The 18,667-nt window shown below is 42.3% G+C and overlaps 1 protein-coding gene across 2 annotated transcripts; it reads right to left on the reverse strand.

The window, feature by feature from the left end:
• Window positions 1-11,493: 11,493 nt before the first annotated feature.
• Window positions 11,494-18,459, reverse strand: fgf8a (fibroblast growth factor 8a). 2 transcript variants are annotated; one of them, XM_044215053.1, is made up of 5 exons: window positions 17,528-18,459; window positions 17,390-17,426; window positions 16,366-16,513; window positions 14,482-14,588; window positions 11,494-12,628 (listed from the first exon to the last, which is right to left on the reverse strand). In XM_044215053.1, the coding sequence occupies exons 1-5, from the start codon at window positions 17,557-17,559 to the stop codon at window positions 12,344-12,346; spliced, it is 609 nt and encodes a 202-aa protein (XP_044070988.1). In that variant the 5' UTR covers window positions 17,560-18,459; the 3' UTR covers window positions 11,494-12,343. The 2 variants fall into 2 exon arrangements, with proteins under 2 accessions (XP_044070988.1, XP_044070987.1); XM_044215052.1 differs by having other exon boundaries at window positions 16,366-16,546; window positions 17,528-18,243.
• Between the last annotated feature and the right edge of the window lie 208 nt (window positions 18,460-18,667).

An 18,667-nucleotide genomic window follows, 5' to 3' on the forward strand; every position in this document is an offset into this window, starting at 1 on the left:
AGGACGTCCCATGACAGACTGAACACAAGAGGAAAAGGTAATACAAAGACTACAAAGATTTCCTCTAGGCCGGAAGAGTTGAGGTAATGTCACATTCACAAATGTTTGGGCTCATCCCAAAGTGTAGAGTCTCGGAACCCATTGGCTAACGTCTGATGACGATTTCGCCCCAGGTGCAACGGCCAATGTTTCAGGGGTTTCGGTGGAGCCAGCGGATATCCAGATAACGGATATCCAAGCCAAGGCTTCCTCTTCCGTATGCTGGTCATTGTTTACAGTCAACGATGGGAATGCAGATAAATTTAAAAGAAGCTAATAAAAGGCTAATCTCTAGGGTTGATAAAAAGCTAAATCGGTCAGATGATAGCCAGTGGGTTCCAACATAGCAATTCGGCCAATGTGCTCCGCCTCTTTTGCTCTTACCAAAGCCTGCTAAAACGTGATTGGTCAATACTACTCGGACTACAAATGGACTACAAACGGAAACCAGAATGCTTCTGATACCAAAATCTTGTCCCTTGCCTACAGATTCTGCATTCATATGCAGATATCTGTTTATAGAGATTACTAAGTGTATGACTCCACTTCATGAACGTACCAAGACAAGAGGAAAATGGAGTCTAGAAGAAAATAGCAGCAACAGCAATAGCAAAAATTGTTCCCGGTAAGTTTTAAAACCAGACACATTCAAACTCAAATGCTCTCCACACACACATAGTCAGAGCATGTTTGTAGGACAGGAAATGAAAAAAAAACACTAACAGGCAAATTTGTGTGAACAAAGGAAGGCGAAAATTTGCAGTCTGAGTGCAGCAGCAATAGTAACATCTTCACTATACTGTCAGTCCCATCTAAGATCGGTAATATACTAATACATAAGTATCATTTTCATAGACAGTTATTTACTACACGTGCCAAAAAGTTCAAATAGTTTCTCTTCAAAGCTTACCACCATTGTTGCTGTGGATTGCTCACAGTCTGCTGCTGCAGCTAAATATTTTAAGAATTTTATTCATTTTGTTTGATTCTGCAGGTCACAATTTATGCCCAGTGCCAACATTCAATGTCAGTGCAGGAAATTCAGTGTGTCCTTCATTTAGTGAAGCGGAGAGCTAGGGTTTAAGGAAACCAGAAAAGTGTCCTGTCACAGACCTGCGATTGCTTGCCTTTTTCCATTACCATGATCCTTCCCTAACATTATTCAAGTTGCCTAACGGTAATCATACCCAACTATAACCAAGTTTTTTACTTCTGTAATCTTAATAGTACCTTTACTATAATTTATTTGCCATCACCATGATCTTTCCCTACCCTTGACCATGCTGCCATGAGCATGAGCATGCATAGAACACATTTTTGAATTTTAAAATGATTTTTAAAATGTTGGCATTGTACGTTAAAAAACGTCATTGAATGCCTGTCCAATATTAATGTTCTTGTCTGGTGGAAGGGTTGGCTGCTGACATTACGTTGGATCCTGATATACTGCCTTGACCTGATAATTTCTGAAAACATGCGCAACCCAAACAAGGGTATGGCATCAATCCAGGATTCTCAGGGTAGTCACAATGTGCATGCAAACAAGTATTGTATAATTACACCATCAAAATCGTGATTCAACTCAATAGCCTAGTGTAAATATGTAAACCTTCATTGTAGTTAGACTAAAATCAGTTCACCACAGTACAAACTGTTCGTCTCAGACTGCTGCACTGACCTGAGCTGATTTTTTAAAAGTTTGTAATTAATTGTAGGAACGGGTTCATGCCAGTCCCTGGCTCTAACACCCGGGCCACACCGCCTACCTGAGCAGCATGTGTGCGTCGCCGAACCTTTTGCTTTTTACTTCGGCGCCCATGTTAACAGACTAGCCACTCAGCCCGCGTGAGCACCGCGGCTCAGGCGTATGGAAGCAAATTAGGCTCATTAATATTGTGAGCTTGTGAAATGATGTTCACAAATAATTTCACAGCTTGCAGTTGTATATCACCTTTTGTGTGCATGTGAAAAAAATGTGTATGTACGTGTCTGAATGTGTGAATTTGTAAAAAGGTTTTGCAGCCGTTGAAATATTTTGCGCATGTGCGAAAACGTTTTGTGCATACAGATATAATTTGCACGTGTAAAATGTTTTTGTAGCTGTAGAAATATTTTGTGTATGTGTAATTAAAATATGTGCAGGAATATTTTCAGCATTCTGAGAGACGGACAAACAAATGTCCTATCTTTGTATGCGTCACTGAAGTTACAAGCTACAAGCTACAAGCTATGAGTTACAAGCACGAATGTTGGTCCTGTTTTAACGTCTGTGCTGACTAGCCAATCAGTAGTTGCCCACTGACAGAGGATTGTAATCCTCTGATTGGCCGAAATAAAAAATGATTGACAGTTACCCCTCCTATTCAAAGTCTCCGGTCTGCAGAGATACCCTACTCCCCTGATTGGACAGTTTGACTTCCTCTGATTGCATGGTCAGTGGGCAACGTGCTGAGCTGATTGGCTAGTCAGTGGGCAACGTGCTGAGCTGATTGGCTAGTCAGTGGGCAACGTGCTGATGGGCAACTCCTGATTGGCTAGTCAGTGCACAAAATATTTCTACAGCTACAAAAAAAAAATTTCAAATATTCAGATACGTCCATGAAATTTTTTCACATGCACACAAAAGGACATATACAACTGCAGGCTGTGAAATGTTTGTGAACATCATTTCACAAGCTCAAAATATTAATGAGGCTAATTTGCTTCCATACAGGTGCGGCTGCAGCGGCCTTTTTTTCAGCGTGGCACGCACGGTTCTCATACCAGCAACATTACACATATCACTGCAGTTTCAATGTCTATATGATATAATATATATATAATGACTTTTTTTTTTTTTTTACAATTGAGCACACGCTTCTTAAAGGGACAGTTCACCCCAAAATCAAAAATACATATTTCTCCTCTTACCTGTAGTGCTATTTATCCATCTAGATTGTTTGGTGTGAGTTGCCGAGTTTTGGAGATATTGGCCATAGAGATGTCTGTCCACAGACCTTGTTGTTGCGCAGTTTCATGTAGGAACTATCTTCTTTCTACCGATAGTTCCTACATGAAACTGCTCATGACATGGTCTGTGGATTCTCTTGAGTAACCGGGTCATGATTTCTGGAAAGACACATTGCGTTAGAACTTCAGTATGACGAGTGTGAGAGAGGAGAATGAACAGTCTGCAACAAATGTCCTCTTGAAGGAAATTTATGGCCAACTTTCAATCAGCAGTGCTGGAACTATTTGCTCTCCTGCTGGTAAACAAACACACATACTAACACAGAGAAGCTGACCCACAAGTCAGGCACAGACACACAGGGATTCAGCAGAGGTGCTCCTCAACAGAGCTGCTGTTTCAGACTGACTGTTATTTAGTTAAGGTTAAAGTATAATAATGTAGTTTGATTAATTACACACAAATTTGTAATCAATCAATCATATCAGAGGTGGATGACACTAACTGCGCCAACAAGAGGCCAATATCAGACCCCATACACTGGAAAATCAATATAGTGATCTAACTCTATTTCACACAAACATATCTGCATAGACACACACACACACACACACACACAGACTAGTACCTGCTGGGATTGTCCAATCAGGTTAAACGCTGGGGTGTTAAAAGGCGGGAGATGAAAGAATAACAGTGGAGATACTGGGAGTTATAGAACCTGAAGGAAGCTAAAGCCTAAAAACAAACACAACGGTATCATCCCCACAACAGCAAAGCGCTCTGACACTGACATGCTGCTATCTGCTAAAAAGGAAGGGGGGGTTTATGACTTCAAATGACCTTGTTATCCCTGTTGAGATCAGACTAAGAATACCCTCCCTGTTAGCTTTCCATGGTCAGGTTTCATGTGGGGAGAAACCAAAGGCCACAGCATTTCCTCTCTGTTCAGTTAAGAGGTGCTGGTGTGAGAAGGTTAATACCAATACTAGAAAAGAAGCACAAGTTTATTTCTCAACAAACCTCCTACCAAAAATAAAATAAAACTCAAAAAGATCCTATCAATAATGTTCTAAGTCAAAGTGAATAGACAGATGAGGTATATAATGGGTTGTGCCTTAAATAAGATGGGTCAGGTTCAGACTTGAATTGCTACGGGTCCTGCATCTGTGCAAAATTTGGGTTGGAGAAGAATCTGACATGAGCAGCACCTGCTCCTTCTTCAGGCAAAATGCAACATTTTACTGACTGATTTGGCCTGGAGGCTACTGATCTTTTCAGTGGAATTAGCCAGCCCCAGACTATTTCACTATAGAGCTTTTTCTGAACATTTGCACACTCTTTTTTGACACTGCTGCCACAGACATTAGAGATTACATAAATGCTACTGTTGCAATACAGAGAAATGAATTAAACTGTATGGCTGATGAAGTGGGCAACAGATGTGTTGGACATACCAATTAAGAGCCAGTTCGTTTTTAAAGTGTTGGTTCACCTAAACTACTGACCCTGTCTCCCAGATATTATGTTTATATACTACTAATTTGTTTTCCCTATTATGTTTGGAAAGGAAACGTAATTTCTTGATTATGTTCCCTGAAAACACTTTTTGTAGCATAGGGAGCGCTACATTTATGTATCTTCATAGGGAGGTGCTCGAGGTAGCTGGAGGGTGTACAAAGCGCAGGACTTTGACACTAGAGACTGGAATGTCCTGGTTTTAGCGTGTGGTTCAGTATAGACAACAAAGCACTTTGGTTAAGGTTAGGGAAACATCGTGGTTTTGGTAAAATGCCACTACAATATACTAAACACTACAAGTCCCTTTTGAATATTTTCAATATTTATATTGAATATTTTCCCAAACCTTAATCAAGTGCTGTGTGTGGTTAAACATAACCATAAAAAACAACAATAACCATGCTTTAGTTTCTACAAGCTGATAGCGTATCACAAGAGTTGATATTGTCGGAAAACAAATGGAATATGTTTTCAGCGGACATTTAGCTGATACGTTCAGTGTCAACATTTTGTGATTTGCCAAATACATTAATTAGCAACATTTCCTTCTTATGTTGATAGAAAATGTAATCTGGACAGCATTAATTTCTTTCAAAACTTCTTTGATGTTGCAAATGAGTTGTATATAAACATAATTTCTAGGAGACAGGGTTGAAACTACACAAAACATATTTTCTGACTTCCCTCTTGTGGCATCTCTCCATGCAGATAGTTTTGGTTTTATCTGTCCAGGTATGGAGATATTTTTCTCTGAGATGTCTGCCAACACAATCGAGGTGACTGCTAATTTTTTTTAAAAATAGGTAACAGTTTATATCACGGTACACATATTCACCATTAACTAGTTAGCTCATTGTTTTAGATAACCGTTAGCAACCTTAGCTAGTCACTTAGTGTAGCACCAACATTTAGCAAGAGCTGCCAAAAATGAAAGTGACCGACGTGCTCCATTTTGTGAAAAGCAAGCAGCTCTTCCAAGCACCAAGTGTAAAAAAGAGCCATAGCGACCTAACGTTAGCTAAGCTGGGAAAATCAGGCTAACGTGGTGCTACACTGAGTGACTAACTAATGTTGCTAATGGATATCTGAGACAGCAAGGTGATTCTGAAAATGATAAAACACACTATATACAAAAACTGGTAACAGTAGATACTATAACAATATGTACAAAGCTAAGTGTGAAAAGTGAAGTAAGTAACTTAAGGATGAAAAAGCACTGTGAGGTGATCACTAAGGTTGGAGGCGAAGGTAACGTTACTGTAGAGTTGACAGGAAGTTAACAGACGTCGTAAAACGGATATACGTCACACTACGATGTGCAAGTAGAGAATAATGGATTTACTAAGTGTGAAGAGGAGGAAACTTTAGAATAGGAAACCTGTGTGGGTTAATACTGTAAGTGTGCAACTACTAGTGAATTAGAATGGGAACATATTCTGAGTTGGAAAGACTTAATTTAGAGTTATTTGGACACTATTAACACTTGTAGTTTTGAGTGTTGTTACAAAAGAATAGACCATATTTATTAAGTGTTATTAAGGCAGAATGACTATTCTTGTGGTACTACCAGCTTATAAGGCCCATACTGAGCAAAGCATATTAAGATTGTAATTAATTTACAACAACTTCGGCCTAAAGGGGCAGTTATAGTCCAACAACACGAATGTAGTTCTGCTTTACTACATTGGGTATATGGAAGTGCTAACACGTGTTTGTCAGCGCGTATAGTCCGTCAACCCTCGCAAACATGGGCAGATGATGAAATTTAATGTCACGTGGTCCCTTGTGGACCCGTGTTGCCACGGGGATGTGAAAAGCATAAATGAAGCTTATGTCAACCACTCAATCCAAGTAGCTGTACAGCACCTCACAATTAAAATCCATACACGATGAAACATTAGGAAATGGTACTGAAGACAAGTTTAAAACTGTCTCTCCCGACCACAGTCCTGCAAACCTATTTTAGCCCCGAAACCCCCAAAGCTCATTAGGCACAATTAGGCCTTGTAAATCAGTGTTCTAGACCTGATTCGTTAATGTAAGACACACAACCTGATCCCTTTGGGTCCTGTTTCCAGCTTTGGTCCATTTGTTGTTGGTCTGGTCGAGTTGAGTTTGTATTTTTATAATGGCTGGGTCTACTTCTGTTTCAAATACAATATTTATTGTGTATTTATGTAAATGCTAAATTGATTATCTGTGATGTAGATTGCAGTGCTGTCAGATTTGAAGGGGTTGCCTGCATGCTGCAGTCTTTAGCAGTCGAGGCTTGCATAGTTATTACTAATAGCTCACCTACTAGCTTGGCTTGTACACAGATCTCTTTGACTTCATAAAAAATGTTAGAATAGGATCGTAGGCTATATATTGAAACAAACAGCATTGTGATAACACTGTTCTCAGGGCCAGATCATGGTCCCGTGAGGCCCCTGGGTGCGTCTTTTGGAGTCTGTCACTGGCAAAGTTAGAAAAATCCGAAGTGCCACAAAAACATTGGGAAACACTGACTGCAACGTATCAAGCAATTTAGTTGGGCACTTCTCGCCCTCAGAGTCACACACGAAAGGCTGGAATTGGATGAGTTTGTTGGCAAAGTTTATGTCCAGGTCTGATGGATATGCAGCGGATAGTGCATTTACCTTTTCCACTATGACATCGCTGTTAGACACCTGGGGCCTCATTTATAAACGTAGGCACAAAAGGAGTGCGCCACTTTCTAAGCAAACTTAATAAACAAATCGAAATGTTACCTCTCACATATATTTAATGAAGAGTTCATTTGCAAAAAGAGATAAAAGCCATTCTTAAAATGAATAAACAAACACCAGTTTGATTGATATCCCCTGAAGTGCACAGTAAAGAAAACATGATTTAGGATAAATACAAATGGAGATATCAGTTTTTGCAAAAGAACCCCTCAAATATCTTGCACATTATAATTGGATATCATCTTTAATTAGATCTGCAATTATTGAACAGCTAATAACTAACATAACTGCCATGTTATGAAATTTACGTCTTTTTTTTTACATTAAAAATTACGTTTAAACTGATGCCGTTTTCACTGAGATAATGGCCATTTCATTGTTTTCATTTATTAAGTAGATCTTTCAGTGTACAGCTTATGTCACATAAAACAAGTCTTAATTTATTTAACTCCTTGGCAACCTTGTTAATTGAGTTGATGGAGTCTCTTTGCGTTTGTAGGAGTGCATCTGTGAGGACACGCCGCTGGAAGGTTGAGATGCACGAGGTGCACTAATGCTCAGCTGCCACACCACCGACCCCGCTGGAACACGCAGCGACCAAAAACAATAGAAAATGTCTCATTTGTTTCTGTAAATAAATGTCTTGCATTTGTTATTTTGCATGCAAATTACATGGATAATATATATAAATAATAAGTCTCTATATATATGTATATGTATATAATATTAAATGATTTATACCCAAATCCTACCAAAAAGACTCTAGATCAGCACATACACACATAGACATGGAACACATCACAACAGGTTAGTTTGTGTCAGTGAATTGGTCTAAATGTTCACAGAGCTATATTGTATTTATGATAATATACTGTATCTTAATTACACAAGGCCATTTTAGGACAGGTGAAACAACTGTTTAGGGAAAACTGGTTGTAATGCTGGCACACTAAACATTCATGGTGTTACTTTGTAGATATTACAATACATTTGGCAATGATAGCAATGCGGTTGGACTTTAAAAGCAGTATATATGGTTTGGCAGGGGGCATATTTTGAGTTCTGGTATTGGGCTGGTTTTTGGGCTGGTTTTGATTGGCCATTGGACTGGATTTGTCCCAATTAATTTTCTCCATAAAGAAAAAAGTTTAGATCCAGAAATTCATAGTTGGGTGTGGCTTGAGACCCTATTTTATGCCAGACTTATGTATTCTATACATAAACTTCAAAAAGAAGCCATTTCATTTCTTTTGTTCCCTTTAATATTGCCTTTGTTGAATCTTGCCTTCTGTATTTTTGTTATGCTCTAGCAAGTGAATATAAAAAATGTGTCCACAATTATAATCAAATACAATACAAATTACAACAAATTACTTAAAGATGACAGTTTTACAGATGGATGGCCGCCCACCACTGAGTCTGGTTCTGCTCGAGGTTTCTGCCTCTTAAAGGAAGTTTTTCCTTGCCACTGTCGCCAAGTGCTTGCTCATGGTGGGATTTGTTGGGACTCTGTAATTAATATTATAAAGAGTACGGTCTAGACCTGCTCTATAGGAAAAGTGCTCTGAGATAACTTCTGTTATGAATTGGCGCTATATAAATAAAACTGAATTGAACTGAATACAGTATAAACAACAATATTAAATGATAACTACTAAACAGTGTGCTAGTGTGTAACAACACCACAATGTGCATTTAGCACACTTGTTCATTTAGGCTAGCTAAGCGCTCAATGAGGTTTTTATTCCCATGGCCACATCATTCCATGTTTTGAAATAGTGGCACTAATAGTTAGCTAGCTAGTGGCTTTGATTTAAGTCTCATGACTATGGCATGCTGTTTTAACATTCATTCAACCCACTGTAGCTAGCTACCCCTTTATCTTATACCCCTTTCGCACAGACAACCGGCGAACAAATGCCAACTAACTAACTAGTTAAGTTGTGTGCCACATAGCTAACTAGTTAACTAGCTGGCTTTTTAGTGCAGCTACTTTGGTGTAATGTCTGTTAACAAGCTGAATTATATGGGCAGCTAGCTAAAATAACGGGATAAGTGGTTACAGTAAGTCAAATAACGAACGGCTTGCCGTCCTTCCAACTGTTCTGTTATACAGAATGAACTGACTCGTTGGTGAATATCGTATCATGTCGCAGCATTGTAGCGTGCCAACCAGTGGCTCAGTTGTACAGAAGCACTAAATAAATGGTAAATGGACTGTACTTATATAGTGCCTTTCTAGTCTTTCTGACTACTGAAAATGCTTCAAGCACTGCACTCTGCGAGAGGCTCTTGTTTTAAACATGCACTGTATGTACCAAGGGGCCCTGGAGTTACGCTCGATGTATGAACTAGAGGGGCCTGGGGGCCTTAGTGGACAGCTCACACTTTCAGCACCGAGGGGTCTCAGATTGTAAGCGCTGCAGGGTTTGGGGGCCCTCACATTGTAAGTGCCGAGGGGTCTGGGGGCCCTCACATTGTAAGCGCTGAGGAGTCTGGGGGGTCCTAGTGGTTAGCTCACGCTATAAGCACCCAGGGGCAGTGGTCAGCATGTGCTTTGCCCACTGAGGGCCCTTACGTTCAACTTCCTTCAGAGGTCTTGGGCCATGCGCCAAGCACGGCCTGAGGCTTCAAGGCCCCCCTGGTAGTCCGAGGCCCCGGGGCACTGGCCCCACCTGACCAGTCCATAATCCAGCCTTTCTTCATGGTGTCTACTTTTGGGGTTGGATGTGTGACCTTAACCATTGTTCAACATTTTGGGAAACCCAATTATTTGCTGTCTTTCTAAGAGTCAGATGAGAAGACGATATCAGTCGCATGTCTCTGTGTAAAGAACGGAGCTGCTATGAAGGTATTATTGGAGCAAAACAACTGAGCACCTGTGACAGTGGAATCTGTGCTTGACTCAAACTGCTAACTCATAGTCCTTAAGAATGAACGTTTCCCATTACTCAACACTCTGAGAAACAGTCAATTCATCAAATTCAGTGCCGCATGTTGCTATTTTCCAAGCTATCTGGAAGTGGGTGTGGTTTCATCTAAACTGGGTTGGAAATACGATTGATGGACAGGCGCCCAAACGAGCTCCTTTGATTGGCCAAAAGGGTTCTGATTTCTGAACAGTGCTCTCCAGGTTCACAAATCAGTTTTGCTCCACATTTCACTGAGATATGTGGTGCAAAAGGAAGAGCACGCAGAACTTGCCTTTTGTGAGCGAAAAAACTGCATTTGGGTGTGCAACTCTCATTGCATGAATTCACATACTGATTTGTGCATGTGCAAATTTTGTCCATGACTTCACATTTTTGATACGGGTGTGTGAATGTCTTTTGCACCATATTCACTGCAGCAACTGTAGCAAATCTATGAGCGTTTCTTAATTTGCGATTGGTAGCACAGGATTTGTTGGAGAGAAAAAAAGTTTGCAACTCCTAAAGCATTTTTCTCTGTGACTTCAAATTTACTGACACACACGTGTGACTATTTTCTACAGCTACAGATTCCACTGTCACAGGCGCTCGGTTGTTTTCCTCCAATAATATCTTCATACTTAACAGCCATATATGGCAACTTGTCCTATAGCTGGAGATGCTGCATATGAGTGCTGTGTGGATGGATGTTGTTTGTCAAGAAATGTATAGTAATTGGATAGTACATACTATAAATATGTACTTTCCACTAATTTTTGTGAATTTCCATCTTTTTAGTTTTTCCTGTTTTTTGCCTTCGTTTCAGGAAAAGCACACTGAAGCATTTTATATTAAAAAAGGGTATCCTGAAAAACCACCGAACAACTAGAGCAGCAAGTGCACAGGTGTTAAAAAAGATTGTGCAAAATAAATAAATCTTTCTCTCCCTTTAATAATTAGTGTGCACAGATTACTAATGTGTGCCTTTGAATGAATCATTTGTGCACACAAATGAACGCAGCATTAAACATGTATTAAATCCAAGCGGCTCATTTAGATGAGATTGTCCATGGGCGGACAACTGTCACTGTCAATTTCAGATTTTGCTGGAACAAATGTGTAATCCTTCATGTCTCTTAATGTTGTGTTTTGCCCACAAATTATTAATCTGTGATCATGAAATAAGTCATTTGTGCGCACAAATTAGTTTTTTATTTCCTCTACATCTTACAGGCTTGGTACAGGTGCTATCAGACTAACGCTAAGCTAAAATGTATTTACACACAGCTAAGTACATAAACACGATAAGGATGGTCAGAAAACTTGTGTGTGTCTTTTCAGGGTTTCACAAAAGGGGTCCAGAGCAAGCATGTACCAAACAAGAGTTTAATATCAGTATTTTAATGTACATTTATTACACATTTTAAATAAATATTCCATCCTTAAAATTATTTTACACATCCTCAAATAAAAATATATTTATATATGTATAAAAACAGACATCCAGGGGACAACAAGAACACAAAAGGGTTAGGGGAAGTGGGTGTGTGGAGGGGTTCCTTACACTTCAATGCATTTTTTACACATCAACGTTACAGTCAGAACAGGAAACCTGTGATTATCAAATGTAGCTGCCACATTGTTCCATCAGACGCCATTAAAGCTCTGTTTGCTTGAACTGTGTGAGAATGGTCCCAGTCAGGATGCAGCATCTAGCAAGAAGCTTCAACACTGCACAGTTACCACCACATGCGTATGCAACGTTTACTGACCCTGGCGCTCTCCAGCGCAGTGTGTGACAGTTTGTGTCTGTGAACGCAGCGTCCCCTGGCAGTGCGCTCAGTCAGGGCCCTTCAAGTCTCCTTGAGCAGCAGGCGAGAGTCCAAAGAATGACTCCACTGGTCAAAATGACACAAAGAAACAACACAACGCACGCTGGCCCCGCTAAGTCACACAATGAGCCCTGTGCAGCTAAAACAAACTTCTCCTTTTGTTTTGTCACACAGGTCAGTACGAAGTCTGGAGTACAAAAATAGATTTCTCGTGTTTTTGTCTATGTACAGCTTTTCTTTTACTTTGAGAAAAATAGAAAACAAACCACATATTAAGATATAGTAATGCTCGGTGTAAAAACGTCTCTAGAGGGGTTTTAGAGAGCAGAGGAGTGTGTCGGCTGCTGGGAATTCAGTCAGTCTCTCAGTTTTCTGTCTTCCTCCCCCTCATCAGCGCTCTGACGAGTATCGCGTACGTTTAGTCCTTTGGCTGAAGGGGTAGTGGATGAAGTCGAAGGGGCGGTGGTGGCTCGGGTGGGCGGGCTGCTGCCCCTTCGGCAGCCTCTTCATGAAATGGACCTCGCGCTGGTGCTGGCGTGTCCGCGAGCCTTTCCGTGGCCTCCCGCGGCGGGTGAAGGCCATGTACCAGCCCTCGTAGCGGGCGTTTCTCAGCGCCGTGTAGTTGTTCTCCAGAACGATCTCTGTGAAGATACAGTCACGGCCTTGTCCGTTTTTCTGCAGAAAACACACACACACACACACACACACACAGAAAAACAGTTAGTGGGGATGTTCAGAGAAGACTCCTCAATAAAGATTTACAGATGGAAAATATCAGATGTATAAAGGCTTCCCTGTGCAGCTTGTCCCCTGCATGCACACACACTCACACACACACAGCCCTCCCCTCATACATGCAGCATATGCTACAGTCATTACAGATCAGAGAGAGGGGGATGACAGTAAGCGATGACTCTTCTCCCCCTTCAGCAAACATCCAGCAGCCCTCTGGGTCAGTAGCTGCAGGACGGATCCTGCAGCCATAAAGCCTTAATCAGCCCCCGAGTGTCACTTTCACTCCTGCTTTGATCGCCTGTTGCATTTGTGGCTACATTTACCGACCAACAATCAATAGATCCTTAAATACATCTCAGCAGTCCTGTGCTGGGTGCAGTTACGGCCCCATTAAATTAGGTTGCTGACTTTAGACAACAGTGCAGCTCAGGGATCAGATGGTAATTAAAAAGGTGGGTGAGGCGTGACCTCTGGTCGGTGATGTCATCAAATACAAAACATTATACGATTTCCATCAGTGATAAAATGTACAGTAAGGTCATCTTAAACAGCATTAACTGGACTTGGGCACACAGTGCTAGCCTACTGTAACAAGCTCCCACCTTTTTGGACAAAATAGTAATAGTTAAAAATAGTCATGATACAGCCATGTGCACACATACACCCAAATGACACACTCTCTGGTCATTCTTTCTCTCTTCAACACACACACTGGGGCCGGGGCAGGCTGTGACTGGGCTGGTAGCTCGGGACAGATGGTGTACGAGGCAGGGTGCTGGGTGGGTGGAGGGCAGTGTGTGGGGGGTGCAGGGAGGCTGGCAGCTCTGTTTATTAGCCGTCACAGTGAGAGAGGGGCACTGAGATATCCTCAGCCTGAAACACACACCTACACACTCACAGAACAGCAACGAACACACATCTGAGACACATATCTAAACCCTGACCTGGAGCCTTATGTTGTTGAACTCCAGTCATTAGCCTGGAAACACTCTTGTTGTACTGAGTGTAGAAGCATGAAGGAAAACACCTTACATTATCTAGCTGGTCATCTTCCTTAAGTCATGACAGCACCAAACACACACACACACACACACACACACACAAACCAACAATGTGTTAGTCCGTCTCACTGTACTTTCTGACTTCTCTACCCTGCCTGTGGCTCTCAGCACCAAGCCCACCGGTCCCTACCGAAGATGTAAACCTTTAAAAACAGCTCGCTTCGTTTTTTTTTCATTTTTAACAAAGGCTAAGGAATTTGCTAAAACAGCTGGCCACTGTAGTTTTTAATAAACGTTACTCAAACAGGAGGAAATGGTGCATTTGTTGAGGACTATTTTGAGCTGTGGACTAACACACATTTGGTAAGAGGAGTGAGCTATATCAGGGTTTGGCTACACTTGATAATATGTGTTAGTAGGATCAGTTCATTGTTGGTTTTGGTCTTTTAATGGGATTTGTTGAGATAAAAAAAATACAGAATATTACTAATACCAACCTTATTGTTTAAAACGTATGATAAACTCATGAAAGCTGATGTACCTTAGGTTATTTCTAGAACTATTTTAGGTGAGGAATCATGCATTCATGCGCTGTGCAGTGATGATTCTTATGGTCATAGTCCTGACTAGTTCGAAATGATGGAAATTGTCTCTCTTTACTGTAAATTTGGCCTGTCTTCAACACTCCTCTAGCTGTGCTGCTAAAACTGTTGACGGTGTGACATCAGCTACAATAAGCTAGCCAGTCTTTTGCCTCTGCTCCGGCTGGTGGAGGTCAGCTTTTCTCCTCACCTTGCCGATGAGCTTCCCCCTCTTGTTCATGCAGATGTAGAAGCCCGTCTCAGCTCCCTTGATGCGCACACGACTCCCAAATGTGTCCGTTTCCACGATGAGTTTAGCTATAGAAATCAAACAGAAAGAGTTTTGTTAGCAACGACAGCTGAGAATAGGATGGTTGGATCGAAGGGTAATGTGATTTAAGCAAGATGTGTCTTTTTTGGTGCCTGTATGAAATATTCTTAAAAACCTGAATGAATGACTGAACAGTGCACACGCATGTGTGCATGGCCATAAAAGCATTGACAACACAAGCAGAAATGCTTGAGTGTGTTTCCAAGCATGCATACTCTCTCTCCTCTCTCTTTCTCTCTCTCTCTCTCTCACACACACACACACACACATACTCATACACTAAAACCTGTGGGACCATTCCTGGGATTTATGCAAGCTGAAATTCTTGCAAAATGATAAAACCACGTGTCTCTTGATTCTTTGAAAGCTAAAGAGGCGATCCTGGCAGGCCCATCAAATCTGCATTGACCTCACACATAAGGCTCCACATTTAAATACTGAACGAAACAGGAAATATGGACAGTTCACAGAGCATGACTTCATTGAGCTTGGTGCTTTTTTCGACAAGATAAAAAAACACAGCGTTGGTGAATTTCATTATTATTTAACTTTATCTCAGGTCATTTCCAGTCTGCGGCACTGCACTGATTTGGCATTGATCCGGCACATTAAAAGCCAATAGCAGATGATCTTTTATAAATTCCATTTTAATCCACATTGTCTGGTTTCATGGCGTCGGCCACAGGGTTACTGGGGCATCTCAGGATGGCCGGGGCCTTTTCCACCCACTGACTAACCACGACATGTCTGAGAGTTGTAGTTGTGGTCAGAACCAGCAGTTACAGTCGGAGTCAAAGAGAGATGTGGGACACACACGGCGAGGCCCGTTTGGTTCTGAGGCTGGACGGAGTGGGGTTGAAGGTGGGGGTGGCGAGGGGAGAAGGAGCTATGCAGGAAATGTTCAGGAGGTAGAAGTAAGATGACTTCTAATGAGTCTTCCAGACATGCAGGATCTCTGGAGGATCACCTCCAGCACCATCTACAGTCCACCGGACAGTGTCTCCGAGCGCCGAGCCTCTTCCCCTCCAAAGGTACAGACCGGGATCACTAATGGTGCAAAGAATGATCACCTCCAACAGTCAGCTGTTTGGTTAGGGGGCAAAGGCTTCAAGAAAACGCGGATAATAAGGGGGTTTCACTTTGTGGGGAAAGCAGCATGTTAATAGCAGACAGAAACAGGTCAGTCTTTGAATGACTGAATGATGGGACACATTCAGCAAATATGCCGATTTGCACAGAAACAGCCTCTCTCATTGTGCTTGCTAATTCTCACCTCGGCATGAAAGAAATGAAAGCATTCAAATTAAACATGGGCCTTTTAAGAAATAATAATAATAATAATAATAATAATAATAATAATAATAATAATAATAATAATTTCATCCCCAGGGGTTAAAAGAAATTCAGAAGCAGAAATGAATCCTGGAATCTAAATCGTAAAAATGAATAGAACAATAAGAATACATTTTAAAAAATTTAAATGAAATAGTAAAACAGTATCATTTTGATGGCCAACGGGAGAGAATGTGATGAGGACAGTTTGTCTAAAAATCGCATGGCGAAATTTGATCAAAACCTGAAATGTCCGTTCTCTGAAGTGCACAAAGTGAAAGACTTTGCTTCAGGTCGGGTGGAGGAAATGGAAAATGAACATAAATAAATCCAGATTATCCTTTGCACTGGTATGAAAAATAACCCTCAACATTTCGAGGATGCCTTTTCGACAGAAAGCGAGTCTTGATTGACTTGCAGGGCTTCTCTTACCGTGCACATCGCCGTCCTCGGCCATGGCGTTGATCTTCTTGTTGGGCAGGACCTGCACATGCTTGCCGCTGGTCCGGCTGTACAGCTGGTAGATCCGGATCAACCTGCGGCTCACGCGGTCCGTCACTTTGCTCTGCTCGCTTACATGCTGCGTGAAATTAGGCGGGGACTGATTGGTTACCTGTCAGAAATTAGATGTCACCACAATCATCAGTATGTGTACATTTGTCTATTTATTGAGTGATTGATTTTTTTACTAACATTGAACTGGGAGAATAAAACCAGGACTCAGCCATTTGTGTGTCTTCAGATTACTCTGATTTCAGCGCTTAGACAGAGGGGAAAGATATCCCAACGCAACAACATCTTGTTGTTGTTTTTTTCCCCGAGTGACAAGTGTAACAAGTTCCAGGAGAGCTGCAGCCAAGTGAAATGAACAGCTTCCGAAAGACGCTCGCAGTGATTACAGGTCTGCTCCAGGAGACTGTGCGCCGCAGCGCGGAGCACGACACTGCAGGGACGCCACACACTGCATTATGGGAACCAACACAACATCTCCTTTAACTTCATACTAAGTCTGAATCTGTCTTTGCCTTTCCCTGCGCTGTCTCTACGCGCCGCTCCGCTGTGATGGAATGACTGCTGCTGACGGGAACATTGGCCCCGGTCTCTTTGGGCCCCACGACATTTTTCACAAGACTCGCAAGCATTTCCCTCTGCCCCTCTGCCCCGCCTGTGCCCGCGCGCTCTGTGCCAGGGCCGGTATGTTCATCAGCAACCTGCCAGCAAGCCGCGCGCCCCGCTGCCCGGCGCGCCGTGGGAGCCATCCGATATTGTTGTATCACATAATGTTATGATGATCCCTCACCTTTCCTCCTCGCGCTGGTATCGCGCCGTGCATCACAAGCTTCGACCGCCATATGCTTTAGAGCTTTTTGAAGCTAATCCTTATTTTAGCGCCCAACATGAAAAAAAGGAACATTCTAAAACATTTATATGAAAAGAAAGGAAAACAGTGACGTACCTGAGCATAGTAGCAAAATGCAAATAAGTGTAGAAACCTGCAAAGAAGAACAAGAAAATGCATTAAGTTACTTCGGAGCTGCGTGAAGGAGCATTAACAGTGCGTAAAGAGTGGAAGTGAGGGAGGAAAAGCACTCACAGATAGCTGAGTCTGGATGGGATGGCTCGCATGTTGGATGGAGGTGAAAAGCTTTACCAGTGAATTCTGAGCAGGATCCTTTCAGAGCTGCAAACTCCAGCTGATCTCGTTAGAAATCAAACAATCAAGTCCAGAGATTTCACCGAAATCCACAAAAAGGTCAGAGGTGCTGACACAGAGTCTCATGCATGCACAGCGGACACATTCTTCACCAAACCATTGTCCATCACAGGCGAAAAGAGCTGAATAGCAGTGATCAGTGATAATTTCTCATTCACATACAGTGTTTGTTTCTGTAATAAGGCTGCGCACAGTCTAAGTGCACTTGCAGAAGCGGCGCTGTGCGCTGGAGTTTGGGGAAAAGCTGCAGAGTTTTGTTCTGTTTTTACAGAGTTCGCCCGGGCTGTCAGAATGTTGCTCCTGCTTTGTAATCCCCGTGGCAGTGCTCTGGCCTTCAGGTGTGTGGTCGGGCTGTCTGCGCTCCTCAGTGTTCTCGCAGTGGCTCGATGCTGCTGCTCCGCTCGGTTGTGGCAGGACTGCAGGCAGGACGCTCCTTCTCTCCTCTCTCTGCTCCCATCCCACACCGCTCCAGTGGCAAGCCTCTCGCTCGGCGCTCACACACCCCCGGTTAAAATGGCAGGCTGATCTGCTAAGAACAAGCCCCCTTTTTCTGCAGAACAAAAGCGGACAGCCCCGGCCCCACTCTCCCCTCCCTCCCCCCTGATTTAAAACATCTCTTTACCTGAGGAGCGGTCCACATTTGGTAGGGGGAGAAGGAGGCGAGGAGGAGCACGGGCTGGCCTGCGCGCACTGCCACCACAAGTGTGTGAAAAAACACTAAAATACAAAATGATCTGTCTCCATAATGATACACAGGTGTGAGTGCATCAGCTGGTCGCGATGGACGGTCAGCAGTGCCCTGGTGACCTGATGCTGCTCTCGCGCCCATGAATACTCTGTCCTTCCAGCTTTGGGATGCAGTGAAGCTGGAGCTGCTCGACTTTGTGTATTGACAGAGCAAAGTGTGAGACATATTAAAAGGATTACAGGCGATTAGCGTTTTTAACCCCCATTTGATAAAGAGAGCGGCTTCTTCTGTTTTAGAGGTTTAACTCAACTGCAGAGACAAACAGACTTATT

This window comes from Siniperca chuatsi, linkage group LG11 (genome assembly GCF_020085105.1).
Source record: "Siniperca chuatsi isolate FFG_IHB_CAS linkage group LG11, ASM2008510v1, whole genome shotgun sequence".
In the NCBI taxonomy this organism is placed as follows: Eukaryota; Metazoa; Chordata; class Actinopteri; order Centrarchiformes; family Sinipercidae; genus Siniperca; species Siniperca chuatsi.

Bases quoted from the DNA above. Each gene is read 5' to 3' on its own strand.
- fgf8a (XM_044215052.1), bottom strand. From the start codon at position 17,559: ATGCGAGCCATCCCATCCAGACTCAGCTATCT. The intron at 17,427-17,527 runs GTGAGTGCTTTT...TCTTCTTTGCAG, and splicing joins CCATCCAGACTCAGCTATCT to GTTTCTACACTTATTTGCAT. The intron at 14,589-16,365 runs GTAAGAGAAGCC...TGATTTCTATAG, and splicing joins CGAGGACGGCGATGTGCACG to CTAAACTCATCGTGGAAACG.